General features: G+C 39.1%; 1 protein-coding gene across 1 annotated transcript in view; it reads left to right on the top strand.

Moving 5' to 3' along the window:
• SLC23A1 (solute carrier family 23 member 1) overlaps positions 1-16,440 on the top strand; it is a 604,245-nt gene extending 587,805 nt beyond the window's left edge. The window contains exon 15 of the mRNA XM_053718546.1: positions 16,085-16,440. Within this exon, the coding sequence (XP_053574521.1) occupies positions 16,085-16,329 (245 nt within the window). The 3' untranslated portion in view covers positions 16,330-16,440. The remainder of the gene's footprint in view (positions 1-16,084) is intronic.
• Positions 16,441-19,865: the final 3,425 nt, after the last annotated feature.

The following is a 19,865-nucleotide window of genomic DNA, read 5'->3' as shown; positions in this document are numbered from 1 at the left end:
TGAAGGCTGAAACGATCATCTTGGGTTGCTGTGTTCCTTGTTCAGAGAGGAATTGCCTGGTATTTCGGCACTGGACTGACTGTAATAGGATCAGACTGATATACTACAGGAACGTTCTTCTCTGTGAAAAGCATTACTGGGCTAAAAGAAGCTGCACCCACGTGGTAAATCGCCATAGAACAGGCTAACAATAGTATTGAGCCAGTTGTTCATTCCTGTGAGTGTGCTTCTCTGTGTGTGTGTGTGTGTATATATATATATATATATATATATAAGTTGATTGGAGTAGCCGTGTTAATCCAGAGATTTAGATATCAAAATAACAAGAGCAATGATACTTTTTTATTGAACTAACTATACATTTATAAGATGACAAGCTTTCGGAAGATGTATTGACCAATTGGTCAGTATTGCTTCAGACTTGAAAAAGGAAGACGATCTTCCGAAAGCTTGTCATCTTATAAATGTATAGTTAGTCCAATAAAAAAGTATCATTGCTCAATGCAATACTCTTTTTATTTTGATATACAGTGTGTATATGTGTGTGTATATATATATATATATATATATATATATATATATATATATATATACAGGGAGTGCAGAATTATTAGGCAAATGAGTATTTTGACCACATCATCCTCTTTATGCATGTTGTCTTACTCCAAGCTGTATAGGCTCGAAAGCCTACTACCAATTAAGCATATTAGGTGATGTGCATCTCTGTAATGAGAAGGGGTGTGGTCTAATGACATCAACACCCTATATCAGGTGTGCATAATTATTAGGCAACTTCCTTTCCTTTGGCAAAATGGGTCAAAAGAAGGACTTGACAGGCTCAGAAAAGTCAAAAATAGTGAGATATCTTGCAGAGGGATGCTGTACTCTTAAAATTGCACAGCTTCTGAAGCGTGATCATTGAACAATCAAACATTTCATTCAAAATAGTCAACAGGGTCGCAAGAAGCATGTGGAAAAACCAAGGTGCAAAATAACTGCCCATGAACTGTGAAAAGTCAAGCGTGCAGCTGCCAAGATGCCACTTGCCACCAGTTTGGCCATATTTCAGAGCTGCAACATCACTGGAGTGCCCAAAAGCACAAGGTGTGCAATACTCAGAGACATGGCCAAGGTAAGAAAGGCTGAAAGACGACCACCACTGAACAAGACACACAAGCTGAAACGTCAAGACTGGGCCAAGAAATATCTCAAGACTGATTTTACTAAGGTTTTATGGACTGATGAAATGAGAGTGAGTCTTGATGGGCCAGATGGATGGGCCCGTGGCTGGATTGGTAAAGGGCAGAGAGCTCCAGTCCGACTCAGACGCCAGCAAGGTGGAGGTGGAGTACTGGTTTGGGCTGGTATCCTCAAAGATGAGCTTGTGGGGCCTTTTTGAAAAGTTTTTGGGTTGAGGATGGAGTCAAGCTCAACTCCCAGTCCTACTGCCAGTTTCTGGAAGACACCTTCTTCAAGCAGTGGTACAGGAAGAAGTCTACATCCTTCAAGAAAAACATGATTTTCATGCAGGACAATGCTCCATCACACGCGTCCAAGTACTCCACAGCGTGGCTGGCAAGAAAGGGTATAAAAGAAGAAAATCTAATGACATGGCCTCCTTGTTCACCTGATCTGAACACCATTGAGAACCTGTGGTCCATCATCAAATGTGAGATTTACAAGGAGGGAAAACAGTGCACCTCTCTGAATAGTGTCTGGGAGGCTGTGGTTGCTGCTGCAATCAATGTTGATGGTGAACAGATCAAAACACTGACAGAATCCATGGATGGCAGGCTTTTGAGTGTCCTTGCAAAGAAAGGTGGCTATATTGGTCACTGATTTGTTTTTGTTTTGTTTTTGAATGTCAGAAATGTATATTTTTGAATGTTGAGATGTTATATTGGTTTCACTGGTAAAAATAAATAATTGAAATGGGTATATATTTGTTTTTTGTTAAGTTGCCTAATAATTATGCACAGTAATAGTCACCTGCACACACAAATATCCCCCTAAAATAGCTATAACTAAAAACAAACTAAAAACTACTTCCAAAACTATTCAGCTTTGATATTAATGAGTTTTTTTGGTTCATTGAGAACATGGTTGTTGTTCAATAATAAAATTAATCCTCAAAAATACAACTTGCCTAATAATTCTGCACTCCCTGTATATATATATATATATATATATATATATATATATATATATACACATACGTATACCTGTACATGTCTAAATATGTTTATGCATGTATACATATGTATAATTGTGTATTTATGTTTAAATGTATATATATTATATCTATACATATTTACACATATGTGTATATACTTTGGAGCCCTTTCCACTCAAATACCTGAAAACAAGAAAAATCTTTTTTATTCAGTTGTAATATTTAATAATGTGTTTTACTTTGTACGCTCTGTAAATATTTTACATTTCAATGTTCTTCATATATATATAATTTATAATAATATATTAGAACCTAAGCTCAGCGAAGGGGGTAAGTAGCGCAGCGATGGTAGCAAATATAAATATAAATGTATTATATTATATACATAGATATGTATGTGTTAACCCCTTAATGACCACAGCACTTTTCCATTTTCTGTCCGTTTGGGACCAAGGCTATTTTTACATTTCTGCGGTGTTTGTGTTTAGCTGTAATTTTCCTCTTACTCATTTACTGTACCCACACATATTATATACCGTTTTTCTCGCCATTAAATGGACTTTCTAAAGATACCATTATTTTCATCATATCTTATCATTTACTATAAAAAAAAATATAAAATATGAGGAAAAAATCGAAAAAAACACATTTTTTCTAACTTTGACCCCCAAAATCTGTTACATATCTACAACCACCAAAAAACACCCATGCTAAATAGTTTCAAAATTTTATCCTGAGTTTAGAAATACCAAATGTTTACATGTTCTTTGCTTTTTTTGTAACTTATAGGGCCATAAATACAAGTAGCACTTTGCTATTTCCAAACCATTTTTTTTCAAAATTAGTGCTAGTTACATTAGAACACTAATATCTTTCAGGAATCTCTGAATATCCATTGACATGTATATATTTTTTTTTAGTAGACAACCCAAAGTATTGATCTAGGCCCATTTTGGTATATTTCATGCCACCATTTTACCGCCAAATGCGATCAAATACAAAAAATCGTTCACTTTTTTACAAATTTTTTACAAACTTTTGGTTTCTCACTGAAATTATTTGCAAACCGCTTGTGCAATTATGGCATAAATGGTTGTAAATTCTTCTCTGGGATCCCCTTTGTTCAGAAATAGCAGACATATATGGCTTTAGCATTGCTTTTTGGTAATTAGAAGGCCGCTAAATGCCACTGCGCACCACACGTGTATTATGCCCAGCAATGAAGGGGTTAATTAGGGAGCATGTAGGGAGCATTTTGGGGTAATTTTAGCTTTAGTGTAGTGTAGTAGACAACCCCAACTATTGATCTAGGCCCATTTTGGTATATTTCATGCCACCATTTCACCGCCAAATGCAATCAAATAAAAAAAAAAACGTTAACTTTTTCACAATTTTAGGTTTCTCACTGAAATCATTTACAAACAGCTTATGCAATTATGGCACAAATGGTTGTAAATGTTTCTCTGGGATCCCCTTTGTTCAGAAATAGCAGACATATATGGCTTTGGCGATGCTTTTTGGTAATTAGAAGGCCGCTAAATGCTGCTGCGCATCACGCGTGTATTATGTCTAGCAGTGAAGGGGTTAATTATGTAGCTTGTAGGGAACTTGCAGGGTTAATTTTAGCTTTAGTGTAGAGCTCAGCCTCCCACCTGAAACATCAGACCCCCTGATGCCTCCCAAATAGCTCTCTTCCCTCCCCCACCCCACAATTGTCCCCGCCATCTTAAGTACTGGCAGAAACTCTGCCAGTACTAAAATAAAAGGTATATTTGGGCTTTTTTGAGTTTTTTTTTTAGCATATTTACATATGCTGCTGTGTAGGATCCCCCCTTAGCCCCCAACCTCACAAACAGCTCTCTAACCCTCCCCCTCTGCCTTAATGGGCGCCATCTTGGGTACTGGCAGCTGTCTGCCAGTACCCAGTTTAGAACAAAAATGTGCTTTTTTTTTAAGAAAAATCCCTTTTTCTGTAGTGTAGCTCCCCCCACACCCAAGAACAACCCCCCACCCCTCCAAGATCCCTTTTACTGAAGTTTATTTGTTTTTTAATTTGTCCCTTTTCCCCCACAGTTACAATCTAATTTTCTGTAGTATAGCGGTTCCCACCCGCTCCCGCCCCGTGCACGCACCCGCCCGCCACCCTCTGTGCATGCGCGCGCGCCCGTGCGCGCCCCCGTCAGCTCCGGCCCCGATCCCGCCCCCCTCCACCTTATACGGCCCATCGATGGCCGCCCACCCGCCTCCCAAGTCAGCTCCCACCCACCAACGTTACCGGCCACCGATGTCCGGTGCAGAGAGGGCCACAGAGTGGCTCTCTCTGCATCGGATGGCCATGCAGGGTTATTGCAGGATGCCTCCATATCGAGGCATCACTGCAATAACCGGAAAGCAGCTGGAAGCGAGCAGGATCGCTTCCAGCTGCTTTCCACACTGAGGACGTGCAGGGTACGTTCTCAGGCATTAACTGCCTTTTTTCTGAGGACGTACCCTGCACGTCCTCAGTCGTTAAGGGGTTAATGTGCGTGTATATGTATATATGTATATATATGTATATATGTGTGTGTGTATTTGTGTATGTACGTATATATGTACTGTATGTGTGTATTTATGTGTGCACTGTGACAAAAACATACCTCTCCTTGGGATTTTGTCCCGGGAACAGCTTTAGCACACAATCTCTTGAGCAGAAAAGTACTCCGCACATACTGGTTTAGATGTAAAATCATTGGCATGTTTATTCACAGACAATTTGTTCAATAGCACTTCTTAAACTAAATAAAGCAGTCTTGATTAAAGTTGTGTGCCTTTTCCATAGCAACTGCAACATTACAAAGCAATATCGAACTTACAGGCCTAGAACCTCTATACAGCAGTTCAGCTCAAGCACATATTCTGTCTCTCTCTTATACAGGTTCTCTATAGCAGCCCCAGCAAACACTATTTAACAAGAGCTAGTTGACAATAATTAGCTTATGGGAAAACTTGAACTGGATTCCTCACCTGAAATTCTCTGCCACATTCAAACTATGGAGTGGATTACCTGCCCATAATACACAATTAGTAGCACATTTTCAATTCCAACAAGAACGTTGTAAAATTTGTGGGGAAACAACATAGGTTCCATTAGAAACAATCCCCTTAGCTCGTTCATAATACATACATATAAACTCAAATATTAACATATATACATACACAGATACAAATATAAACATAGATACATACACAGATACAAATATAAACATATATACATACACAGATACAAATATAAACATATATACATACACAGATACAAATATTAACATATATACATACACAGATACAAATATAAACATATATACATACACAGATACAAATATAAACACACACACATATTTATATATATATATATTTTATATATATATATATATATATCTATATATATATATATATATATATATATATATATATATATATATATATATATATATATATATATATTGATATATACAACTTTGAGTCCTTCCCTGTCAGATACCTTTTTTTTTTTTTTTTTTTTTAATAGTGTTTTTATTCAAGAGTTTGCAAATCCATAACATAACAATTGGGGACTCGCAGGACCCCTTTTTTTTCAACATAATAAATAAATAGAATAATGGGTCATCAGACCCTACACAGAAAAATTCTGCACATTTGTAAGAAAAAACAACTGAGACAAACAAGCAGGAGGAATCCGTTCGGATTTAGTTGTAGTAAGTTAACCTCACCCCGTACAGAGATAATGTGCAAGTGATTTCTCGCTCGGGTGAGCGGATCTGTGGTAACACAATAGGGCACTGCAACTCAGATATTTCGAGTGTAGAGAAAAGAAAGGAATGGGGGGGGGAAGGGGGGGCACATGTATGTGGGGCGAGGTGGGGGGGTATATTATAGTCAGTACTTTTAGATGCTGCGCGCGTTATCCATCAGGATAGTCAGAACATTAACTGTCAGTTTGGGCATCATTCGCCAGGACTTGTGGGTGCCACAGCGTATCATGGTTGTTCTTCCAATCAGCCCAAGCCATTTCAAACAGGTCAGATCTGTTCAGATCGAAATATATCGCCTTTTCCATAGTGTACAAATAGGCCATTGTGTGGATGATATCCTGCCAGCTAGGAGGAGCAGCTCTCTTCCAAGCCCGGGCTATATTAGTTTTAATTGAGGCCAAGAGATAAACACCTGGGAAGGACATGAAGACCTAGATGTAGGAGGGCAAGCGCTGGACCAGCAGGCATTCTAAAGCCGTACTCAGCAAGGGTACGTATTCTCCTTTCCCACAAGGGTCTGATGATGGGACACTCCCACCATATGTGTAGCATACTACCATGGAGGCCACAACCCCTCCAACATAATGGAGACGTTCCTGGAAACATTTTGGACAAATGTGTAGGGACATAGTACCAATGTGAGAGAACTTTGTAGTATGTCTCAAACATTGTTACACAATGTAGAGTCTTCTTAGTCAGCTGGATAGCTCTTTGCCAGGAGTCGGTAGAGATTTCAATACAGAGAAGGGAGTCCCATCGGAGAAGATGCGGGGCCAGAGTGGGCGGGGAGGGGCCATCCAGGAGGGCATAATGCCTTGACAGTGGCCTGACAAGTCTGCGTCCCCCTTGCCAGGTAGATTCCCAAGGGGTAGAGGGACGGGAAATGGACGGAAGGAAGCCCCAGCTTCGTAAGAAGCTTTGGATACTAGTAATTTCGAAGGTAAGGAACTTAGGGGTGGCCACTTGCTGATTCAACTGCTTTAGCGGTATAAATTCATCCGGCTGCGTGGTGGACCAAAAGTCCGAGACTTTAGTAACCCCTAATCGGGCCCACGTGTTCGGGTGAGTGTCAGGTAAGCCCGTAAGTAGTCCAGCTACCAAAGTTATAGGAGAGGGATGGGGAGCGATGAGCTGGCGATGTCTAAGCCTATCCCAGACTGATAGACACTCCAGAATGACCAGATTACTAATGGCCATCGTTCTGCGGCTATGTGGTGGAATCCATAGAACATCCCGAAGGAGAACATTGGATGGCAGTGACGCCTGCTCAAGTTCTCTCCACCTGTCGTGAGACTGGAGGACTCCCCATTGGGAGATGTGCGTTAGCATAGCTCCTTCATAATATTTCACTACTGACGGTGATGCGAGTCCGCCTGAGGACACAGGGAATTGTAAAGTCCTGTGAGCAATTCTGGGGGTCTTGCCTTGCCAGATGAACTTTGTGATTTCACTTTGAAATTGGAGGAGGAGATGCGTAGGGACTCTAAGTGTTAGACAACGGAATAGATATGTCAATTTGGGGAGGAAAGACATTTTTAGCGATGCTATTCTTCCCATCCATGAAATGGACTTATGGTCCCATGTGTTTTTTAAGTTACGTAGTTCCGTCAGTAAGGGGGAGTAATTATCCTTTATCATTTGTTGGGCGTTAGGAGACAATTTTACTCCTAAATGGGTAATCCGCTCGGTCAACCACTTAAAATTGTATTTGTCTTTCAAGGCATGAATGTAGGGTTGCGGGTATCCCCACCAAAAGATTACGGTCTTATGCGAGTTGAGTTTATAGAAGGAGAGATTTCCGAATATCTTCAAAGTCTCTAGCAGTCTAGGGATAGCCCTGGCAGGGTCTGTAGTAAATATGGTGACATCGTCTGCAAACAATGCGATTTTATGCAGAGTGCCCGAAAGTCTGATCCCTAGAAGGGATATGTCCGAACGGATCGTTGCGGCCAGGGGCTCAATCGCTAAGGCGAACAGCAGGGGCGAAAGTGGGCATCCCTGTCTGGTGCCGTTCGTTATGTTAAACGGTGGGGTTCGGAATCCCAAGCCTCTAACAAATGCCGTTGGAGCCGAGTATAAAGCTTTGATGGCCACACAGATTTCGGGTGGGAAATTAAACGCTTGTAATGTTTCCCACAAGTATTCCCACCTGACCCGATCAAAGGCCTTCTCAGCATCTAGAGAGATGACTGAGAAGGGCTTATTCATCTTAGTTGATTCGCTCATGATGTTAATGTCTGGTGTTGTCCGGACTCTCTCTGTTATAGATGAATCCTACCTGATCAGGGCTAATTAGATCTGGTAACAATTTACCAATACGGGTAGCTAATATCTTGGAGTAAATCTTGATATCTATGTTGATCAGGGAAATCGGTCTGTAGTTTAAACAGAGAGACGGGTCCTTGCCCGGTTTGGGTATCGTGACAATAGCAGCCTGCAGGAACTCTTCTTTGAGAGATCCATCTCTGCTTGCTAAGTCAAAAAACCTAAGTAGGTATGGTGCTAGTTCATTAATATACTGTTTGTAGAACTGGGCAGGGAACCCATCTGGGCCTGGAGCTTTAAGATGCTTTAAGCGCTTAATGGTCTGCTTGATTTCGAGCAGCGAGATTGGTAAGGTGAGCGCTGTTTGTTGCTCTAACGTGAGCGCGGGCAAATTCAGGGTGGATAAATATTTTTTGATTTCGGGCATGGAGGACGGTTCCAGACATTCTGCAGTGCCAATGTTATACAGTTTGGAATAGTAATCTGCAAAGCTTTCACCTATGAGGGATGGCTTGTTGTGCAGCCTATTATTGTGGAGGATTTGTGAGATACGGGTTGCACTATGTTTATTTCGTAATTTGGTGGCTAAAAGCGTATCAGCCTTGTTTCCTTTATGATAGAAGAGCTGTTTTAGTTTGGAAAGGGCACATTGAGTGCGCTTTAACTCCAATTGATTTATCCTGACTATTCTAATTTCCTCTGTCAGTGCTGATGAAGGAGAGGCCCGATTGCAGGTTTCCAGGGACCTGAGCTTGGAATGCGCCTGTGCAAGAGTTAAACCAGCCCGTTTCCTCAGGAGGCTCTGTTTGCAGATTATGAGTCCTCGAGCCATTGCCTTGTCATTTTGGCTAAGCAATTCAGATAGGTCATGTCTCAATTCCTCTCTAAAGGCGATATCTGTCAGGATGTGACGTGGGAGTCTCCAATCTGCCCAAGGAAATGGCTTGTCTGTGGGGTGCAAATCAGTTAAAATTAAGTCGTGATCTGACCAGGAACTTAGAGCAATCTCCGACCGTATGACGGAGTCCAAGGACTCCGTTTGACAAAACATGTGATCTAGCCGAGAGTAAGTTCTATGAGGATGTGAGTAATGGGTATAGTCTCTTTCCCTTGTGTGTAAGGATCTCCACACATCAAAATATCCATAATGAGACATTACACTCCGGAACTTAGCGGAGGTACTAAGCGCCTGGGGGTTGATCTTACCAGGAGTCATGGCTTTACGGTCTAAGGAGGGATCCCAAGTCATGTTGAAGTCGCCCGCCAAAATAACTCGTCCTTGTCTGTACTGATCCACTAGTTGAAGGATTTTGCGGAGGCATACGGGTTGATGGGAGTTAGGGAGATATATGGATACTAGTGTATGCAGTATGTGATTTAGCTTACAGATTAAAATAGTGTATCTGGCCTGTGGGTCTCTAAAAGCTTGAATGAGTTTGTAAGCTACTCTGCGATGTAAGAGTATGGCCGTGCCTCTAGCTTTTTTAGTGAAGGGGGAGTAGTCAGGTATCCAGTAGGAGCGGGATTGAAAGCGTTGTGGGGAATCTAGTTTCCAATGTGTCTCTTGTATAAAAGCAACATCGGGATTGTGGTGTTGGAGTTCCCTGGCCAGAAGACTTCGTTTGTGGGGAGAGTTAAGGCCTCTCGCATTGTGGGTAAGAAATCTAATTCGGTTTGTCATTGTCGTGGTGTGGGAAGGGAAGGGGAGGGGAACAGTAAAAGTGCAGTTGTTTAAGAGATTCTGGATAAGTTATAGATCCTGCAGATTTGTGTTGGGCTGTGGGGTGGAAATAGTCCACCTAGTTGGAACCCTGGTGTGGGCTACTTGTATAGGGGGGGGAGCTATGTGAGTAGGGGCCGGGTTATCTGGCCCCACTCCATCAAACAGTAAAATAAATCTTGTGTGTATCTATATTGTGGGGGCATCTAATTAACGATGCCCTGGTGATAGGGCGTTTGGTTTGTGTATGTCTATGGTTTGGAGGTATCCAATTAGTGGTGCCCTAGTGAAGTAGTGTAGAAACATAAATCAAAACAATAAAACATTAGCCAACAAGAACTATAACATCGATAACTTTAACATCATCATTGTCGGTTTTTCCCCAGCAGAGTAAAACGCTCAACCTGCACTAGGGTGACCCCTTATGACAATTGGTGTAACATTGCCTGCTATAAGAAGGTTAACATCAATGAATCAGACATCTAGAGACATCAACAGTCACTTGGTTTCAATTAGGATATAACAGAAGGCTATAAACTGGGTTTTTTTTTTTTTCTTTATTTTTTTTTCTTTTCTTTATTTTGGGCCCAATCAGACACTTCATATGTCAGGGGTTCTTTCCACAGCTATGCTGGGGAGAAAGAGCAAAAAGCAACAGAAGTTTAAAGAAAGAGCAAAGTTATCATCTGGCCTTGTCTAATAATCAGGGTAGAGCCTCTGAGGGTACCTGAGAGTCCTGCGCTGTTTGGGTTTTTAGTCTTTTAGCACGTTGGTCTTTAGGAGGTCAGTCAGGTGCCGTGGCCCTCAGTCTTGCTTTGACAGGAGCTGGTTCCAATGTGCTGCCCTTTGTGAGGCTCCATTGTGCTAGTAAAGTGGAGCCTTGAGCCAATGATGATATAGTGTGAGTTTGGTTCTCTTTAGTGATAATCAGCTTGGCTGGATAGCCCCATCGGTATTTAAGACCTGCTTTTTTCAGCTCAGAAGTGACTGGTTGGTATAGCCTGCGACTTTGTAGAGTGTGAGCCGAAAGATCAGGTAACAGTTGAAGATTTTGAAATTTTTCTGCCAAAGGTTGTTTACGGAAGGCAGCCTGCATGAGCTTATCTTTGAAGAGGAAGCTGTGAAAGCAAACAATGACGTCTCAGGGTTTGTCTTGCGAGACAGATCTTGGACGTAGGGCTCTGTGAGCTCTCTCCATCGTGGTGGTCATACCTTCAGTGGTGTCCAACATATTATTAAAAAGCTCCGATAAGTAGCTCTGCAGGTCCGCGGGCGAGACATCTTCTGGAATGCCCCGGAATCTAATGTTATTCCGCCGGGCACGATCTTCGACATCCGCCAGTTTGAATTCAAGTTGGCTCAACTGATCAGCCAGCGACTCAGAGTACGCAAGTAAGTTTGTCTGGTCAGTGGCGATGTCATCTTGGCGTCTTTCTAGAGAGTCAACTCTATCTCCGATTTCTCCTATATCCTTCTTGAGCTCTGCATGGCTCCTTTGGATTTCCTTTGTGATGGAGCGCGTTTGCTGCGCAAACATTTTTTTAAGAGTTTCCTCCATGATATAATGCTGAGATCTGGAAAGTGGGGTAGCATCAGGTAGGGACCTGTCTTCTACCGATTCTGGTTCACTAAGATCATCATGTGAATCCTCTTCCGGTCTTCTGACTGACTGAGTAAAATGGTCCAAGACTGTTTTCTTAGTTGGACCAGGCATTCTAGGCTGTCGCCTAGCGGTGTGTGGCATTTTCACTGTAGCTAAGCGACCGTTTGGTCACCCGAGGGGCAATCCTAAAATCAAGATATTAAACAGACGAGGCAATGTATGGCTAAGTTAGATTGACAAAACTAGTTATGTTACATTAATGCACATTAGTTACACTTACAAACGAGAATGAGCTTGCACCTAGGGAGTGAGGCCTAGAAGTTCCATTCGGCTCCTACCCCCTCATTTTAAGGATCAAAACCAGACTAAATCACTACCTGCAGAGGAGAAGGTAGAGGCAATCGCCACACAGGGGCAGGATCCCGCCGGAACTCCCCAGCACAGGTTGAGCAAAGTGAATACTGATACCCACACACCCCCAACTGGCCTAGGAACAGTGGATACGACCCGAAGGAAGGGAAAAAGGGAAGGGGAAGTGACCAACTCAGACAAGCTGAGCCGGAAAGGGGGAGCCAGTTGGTGGTCTTCCCACAGCAGATACCAAGGGAGTGTAGTTGCAGTTACCAAAGTTTACTTAAGTAAATCAACCGTGACCCGTAGTACACAAAATTACAATTTCAACACCTTTATGATAAGGAATGGGAAGAGAGAAATGATAAAGCAGGAGTGGATTGAATGCAACCTGTTGGGGGGAAAATTGGTTAACAAAGCAAACCTATAAGATAACACTCCACTTTGAGTTAGGGACTCAAAGACACACAAGCTGTCGCAGCAGCCAAAAATACCAAGTAGTGTATCAGATTAGTGTAGATGCAAAGTGCACCTAGATTGTGTAAGTTTATAGTCAGTGGCTCCTGTATATAAGGTAAAGGTTTGGTGCAGTTTTGATGCCTCTTAATAGGTTGTACTTATGCACACAAGGTCTTTGGGGTATTAGTGTAGGTACAAGTAACACAGGTGGGATTATGATGGCCAAACTCCAAATATCCTGTGTCTCAGTCACTGTGTCTCTGTTCAGAGGCTGCTACTCTCCCAGGGCAGGGAGTCTAATAGAAGGGCTGACAGGAAAATTGTAGCTAGCGGTTAGTTTAATGGGAAGTTGTGTCCAGACTGTTTATGCAGGAGGATATGTTAGAGTGGTAAGGGCCCTCTTAATACCTTAGACCTCTTGAAGTAAACTTCGAGCGTATAGGTGGCAGAGCTAATCTGCCTAGTCTCTCAGTATAGTGGCCCTGGTGTAGGTGTCTAGTGCCTGTGTGGGCCCAGGAGCGGGTAACAGTTAGTCTCACCTTCCACTGTGGATCAGCGCTGCGTCTACCGGTCTTTGCTACCAGGCGATGTGTCCCGGGTGAACAGGCAGAACTCCACCAGGTCTCAAGACAGCAGGTGTCGACTCCAGAGCGGAGCCCCGACCCTCCGGAGTCTGTCCGGACACCTGATTCAGAGGCCTCACCTCCAGCAGCGCCCGCAACGGGCGGAACCTTCAGACACCAAGGCAGCGAAGATGTAGCTAGGAAAGCTGGTCCTCAGAGGTGTCCTACAGCAGCAGGTATGGTTATCCCCTCAAGTCGCCAGTGTGGGTTGAGCCGCGGGATGGGAAGAAGGCCTCGGCAATATGGCGGGTTTGCGCGCCTAAAATTATGCCTGAGCGCGAGACCCCTCGATGACGGGCAATGGATGCGGGCACAAGAGACACGGGCTGGGGGAGGGTATGCTCGCCTCTCAGACTGGCAATCCTAGGTAACAGGCAAGATGCGGTGTGACCGGCACCGGGGGTCAATTTTTTAATCTCCAGGGGATTGAAGATCTTATGTACCAAGTCGGGTCTCCGACTCTCCAGAGCCAGCACCAAACCCTCCGGTGAGATAAGGCGGCTGTCAGTTCAGCGTAGTCCCCGCAGGCTAGAGACTATTTGAGGATGTCCACTTTCAGGGCAGCTGAGGGTTACTCGGTCAGTATATGATAGGTCAGAATTGCCCTTAAAAACAGATCTTCGTTAGCTTATATAGTCACTTTTATAAAGCAAAAGGCAGGAGCTCTCTCCCTGCACGTCCGCTCCCGTTGGCAGCTAGCTCCGCCCCGTCAGATACCTTTTTATATACAATATCCATTTGAAGCACTTTTTTGTCATTTATTTAAATAATAAACTTATATTTTACATTTAATATGTAATACTTTATTTTAATGTTTCACATGTATTTTGTTTTTGTTATACTTTTCGTGCAGCCCTAACACTTTACATCAGGTCTTAAAGGGACATTGAACCACATAAAATGATTTCATGATTCAGATAGAGAATACAATTTTTAAAAAGTTTCCAATTCACTTCTATTATCAAATTTATTTAATTCTCATGTTATTCTTTGTTGAATAGATACCTAGGTAGGTAGCGTGCACATGGCTGAAGCCCTACATGACAGGAAATAGTGCTGCCATCTAGTGCTCCTGATAATGTATAACATTGTTGCAAAACTGCTCCTATATTGTGCTGCAGACACGTGCACACTCTTGATCTTATGTTTCTGCTTTTCAAATAAGGAAAACAAGAAAACTAAGACAATATGATAATAGAAGTAAATTAGAAAGTTGTTTAAAATGTGATGTTCTATCTAAATCATGAAAGAAAAAAATTTGGTTTTATGGTCTCTTTAATTCCCAATAACTTCTTTAGCGCTGTTGTGTGCTGCACTCAAGCACATCAATTAAAGGGACACTAAACCCAATTTTTTTTTCTTTCATGATTCAGATAGAGCATGGAATTTTAAGCAACTTTCTAATTTATTCCTATTAATCAATTTTTCTTCGTTCTTTTGTTATCTTTATTTGAAAAAGAAGGCATCTAAACAAAGGAGCTAATCTTAGTGCAGCACTGCGATATTGATAGCGCACCCTGCGCCACTTGTAATCTAGGTCAAAGGTCAAACCATTGTACTGTGTAGAGTAACAGCTTTATGTAATGTAAACCACTGCACTATGTGGAGTTCTGCCTAAATGTGAGTTACATTTCTGTTCTGTTTGTATTACTGTCAAAATAAAAATATTAAATCACTGTATGTTGTTAGTTAATGGCACAAAGGGGTTAAAACACTATCTACTGTGTATATTAAAAGCAGAAAGGAGTTAATGATTAACTGTTGCGTTGTAAGAAACTACAATAAATTAAATACAATATATATGTGCTCCTGATGCATTACAGAACATAAATACACAACATATAGATAGATAGATATATAGATAGATAGATGATAGACAGACAGGCAGAAAGACAAAGAGCTAGATAGAGAGCTAGACAGATAGATTGATGACAGACAGATAGATAGATAGATAGATAGATAGATAGATAGATGATTGATCGATAGATTATATAAATAGATAGATTATATAAATAGTTAGATAATGGATAGATATACAGATAGATGATAGATAGATAGATAGATAGATAGATATATGACAGACAGAGAGACAGATAGATAGATAGATAGATAGATAGATAGATAGATAGATAGATAGACAGATGATTGATCGATAGATTATATAAGTAGATAGATTATATAAATAGATAGATAATAGATAGATATACAGACAGATAGATAGATAGATTATGGACAGACAGGCAGAAAGACAAAGAGCTAGAAAGAGAGCTAGACAGAAAGATTGATGATAGACAGATAGATAGATAGATAGATAGATAGATAGATGATAGACAGATGATAGATAGATGATAGATAAATAGATAGATACATAGATACATAGAGAGATACATAGAAAGATAGACAGACAGACAGACAGACAGACAGATAGACAGATAGATAGATAGATAGATAGATAGATAGATAGATAGATAGATAGATAGATAGATAGATAGATAGACAGAAAGACAGACAGGCAGATAGATAGATAGATAGATAGATAGATAGATAGATAGATAGATAGATAGATAGATAGATAGATAGATGATAGATAGATAGATAGATAGATAGATAGATAGATGATAGATAGATAAAGTATGTATTAGCACCTAACCTTAAATGATACTTAATATTCACAGCCACCCTTGCATATTATATGTGCTCATATCTAGCTTGAATGCATAAGGCAGAATGTCAGATTACAGAATCTGTGTCACTGAGGTCAAAAATTGCTTTGCAGAAAGCAAAATCGGAGTTGACCTTACAGTGTGCCCTTGGCAGCTGTCCATCTTACTGTTGCTTAAAGGAAATTGCAGCAGATAATTCCCTTGTAAGTGAATCAAGAAAAATGCTTATTTATAGCACAAGATAATGTCCCTGTTGGAAACTTGCTTCTAGGTGCTCTTGAGATAAATTACTGTAAGCAGAAAAGGCAAGAAAGATAAAGTTATGGAATGTTTACCCATGACAGTAACACATCATTATCTGAATCTAAATACATCATTATCTATAAATTAATATTTTTGCAACAGTTTAATCTAAAATTCCAATATTTATCTTGTACAGGTACCCAGGAAGAAAGAGGTTTAGTACAATGGAAACAGGGTGCACATGCAAACAGCGAAACATCTGAAGATCTGAGAAGCTATGATTTTCCTTGTGGAATGAACTTAATTAAATCTGTACGCTATTTTAAATTTATCCCAATTTGTCCACATTTCAAGGGATTCAAGCGCTCAGTATGTGAATCTAATAACAATAACATTCCTACTGACAATAAGGACAATATTTCTATGTGCACAAAAGTTTAAAGAAAAATATTTTTTCTTTGAATTCACAATTCTGAAGGAACATTATGAAATAAAAAGAAATACCTGAAGGTTTTATTAACAAACAACTGTTAAGTATAAATTAAAACCAGACTTGACAATATGAAAAAGTAAGATAAAATTGTATTATTGTTGAAAAATAAATAATAGTTTTTAATTTAGTAATATATAACATTTAAGGAAATTATGTATATAATGTTTTTGGATACTATCATAATAAATCATAAATTGTTCTAATACAAACATAAAAAATGACGTCTTTTTTACATGCTAAATATATTTGCATTCATGATTATAACTACATTGTTGAACCGCATTATACAAAGAAGAACAGTGTGTTGGAGACTCTGGCAATCAACTGATAAATGAGTCTGGAATACAAACGTTCATGAATAAACAGCCATTAAGATGGAGAAAAAAAAGTCAAAAGATGTATTGACTGGATGTGACCCATCTTGAGTTATAACTAGTGTGTCTCAGCATTAATCCTGGAAGAAAATATTGATGGTATAAATCAGCACTAATATTTTGAAACCAAAAGATTATCTCCTACTGTTGTAGCAGTAACTATCACTAGTTCAATTAACTCATGATTCATTCAACTTCAAAAACAGATGTGTATTTACAAGAGAGGTAAATCTAACTGGACCAATAAGAATCACAAAGCAAAAGTCACCACATAGCATATCACAAGGAGATAATTGGGTCCCCAAAACTGATGTAGAGATAGACAGACAGACAATATGTGTACCAATAATTAGCACAAAACAATATCACAATCAATTGTATGAACTCTGACCAAATATTACTATATCTTTAGAACTAGAATACAGGAGAAAAGCATTTATCTTGGGCTGACATTGCTTCACTCCAATTTACCATATTTAGCTTTAGAAATGTCATGCAAATATATTAAAGGGACAGTCAAGTCATAATTAGACATTAAGGAATTAGAGAATAAAATTTTAAACAACTTTACATTTTATTTCTATTATTTAATTTGCTTCCTTCTCTTGTTATCTTTTGCTGAAAGGTTTATGTAGTAAAGCTCAGGAGCAGCAAATAACCTAGGTTCTATTTGCTGATTGGTGGCTGCATATATATACTGATTGTCAATTTGTCATTGGCTCATAAATGTGTTCAGTTAGAAACCAGTAGTGCATTGCAGCTCCTTCCACAACGCATACCAAGAGACTGAAGCAAATTTGATAAAATACGTAAACTGGAAAGTTGTTTAAAATTGTATGTTCTACCTAAATCATGAAATAAACATTTTGGGTTTCATGTCCTTTAAGCCTGTGCATTTGGAGGTTCCAGATGTCTCCGAAAGCGGAAGAAGCCGGTAGCTCGCTGCATTTGGCTCTTTATGGAGTCAGATTTTTGCTTGTGAAAGTGCAACACACAAGCATTTGGATTTGCAAAGATCTTAGTGTGTTTTTCACTTTAACAAGGAGAAATCCGGTTCAGAAATAAAAAATTAATGCCGCAAGCAGCCACCATCTTCCGCATTTGGAGTCATGCAAAACCTCGGAATGCAAAGTATACATATGTGATGAATGCCATTTTTGTTCAAGGTATTTCTCAATATCTCGCTCAGGCTCTACAAATTATATAGCAAGGGAGCATTTAGTGCTCTCCATGGCAACTTCAGATTCAGATGTTGTGTTCCTGCATTCCTAAATCTCTCATGATATTGTCCTAAAGTCCATTTAATTATTCAAATACTAATTTTACTAGGAGTTTTCAAGACATTGTTTGAGAGTTACTCTCAAACTATTTTTTGTTGAAGCATAACTATTTTGAGTTTGAAAATACATTTAACCTCCAAAGATGTTGGACAGATTTGGAGGTGAAGGTTGTCCGCTCCTTCACCTTTTCTAAGGATTGTGGGTCCCACATCTTTAGAGATGAAAACATTGACAAATAATATATCATTTTTTTCAAACTTTTTATTGCCAATTTAGGGCCAGATCACTAGAAGCGCACTAACAGTTATGCGCAAGCAAAAAGGTGCTTATAACGGAGTTGGCGCACGTTGAGTTTAGCGCTCATATTACAAGTTGAAAGTAAATGCAAACATGTGAGCGCAATTGCGATTTAAAAGTACAAAAAAGTTCAAAGGTACCATAGATATGAGGTCTCAGGTGTTAGAAAAAAAAATGGACTGCAAAGTGCTTTAACATAGTGATACATATATATCTAAATATCAATATGTATTGCATATATATATATATATATGTTTATATATGTGTACATATGTATTTATGTATTTATATGTATATACGTATTTAGAGACATATATACACAGATAAACACACAAATACACATGTAAACATTTATATAAGTGCATTAGAAACCTTTGCAATTAAGTAGATGAAAACATATACAATCATATATAAGCAATATTCATTTTTTAATAAACTGTTATAGTGTGTATTCACTGTAAATATTTCACATTCCAATGTTCTGCCAATAGCAGAATATGTACTATGCATTTTTAAATAGATATTCCTAAATATATATGTATATATATATATATATATATATATACCTATATATATTCATACATAGATATAGGTATATATATATATATATATATATATATATATATATATATATATATATATATATATATATATATATATATATATGTGTGTGTGTGTGTGTATTTAAGAATAAAAATAACATATTCTGCAATGTGAAGAACATTGGAATGTGAAATATTCATATTTTCATGTTGGGTCAGCTCACTTGAGAATATGTGATAGGGTTTAAGTGCATATCTTAACCAGAATCTTTTGCTGTATTGGAAACAATGTATCTAGAGGTTTAATGTGGGGAAAAAAGTTGTTTTTTTTACTTGTCCAGATTTGTTAATAAGCTACATAATGAGTTATTATCCCTACATTTTGTCCTTAAGGAGAGAATTTTAATCTCACTGTTTGCCTCCACATAATTTTAAAAGTTGTAGATATATATAGGAATATATATTTACAATAAAAATAATATTGTTTACAAATAACAATGGAAAGTTAAATATGTACATTAAATATACAGTAAAACACATAAATACATATATGCATACATACATATATTTATGAATATATGTGTGTATTAGTACTGCGCTGGCCACAGATAAGAGATATCAAACCCTACTATATACTATTTAGACATGTATATGTATAACCCTTTGCAGTCAAGCACCTTATCATATACCATATACATTTGAGCCCTTATATCTTTTTTTTTCTTCTTTTTTTTTTAATATTTATATGAATATTTTTATCAGACAGTGTTTATGAGTGTAACTTTCATTTTCAATGTAGTTATGTTGTGTTTAGTGCAACTTTTTTTTTTTAACGCACTACCCTTTACCCAAGGTTTTCAGTCGCATTAACCCAATGAGTAAAAAATGTGATTGTGATCTCGCAATCGCTTTTACTTTCAACTTGTTATACAAATCCTATTTCTGTTGCTTGCAAAAAGCCGGTATCGCTTGCACACAACAGTTAGAGCAC

This window comes from Bombina bombina, chromosome 6 (assembly GCF_027579735.1).
Source record: "Bombina bombina isolate aBomBom1 chromosome 6, aBomBom1.pri, whole genome shotgun sequence".
Classification (NCBI taxonomy): domain Eukaryota; kingdom Metazoa; phylum Chordata; class Amphibia; order Anura; family Bombinatoridae; genus Bombina; species Bombina bombina.
This window is presented reverse-complemented; position numbering and strand designations above follow the sequence as displayed.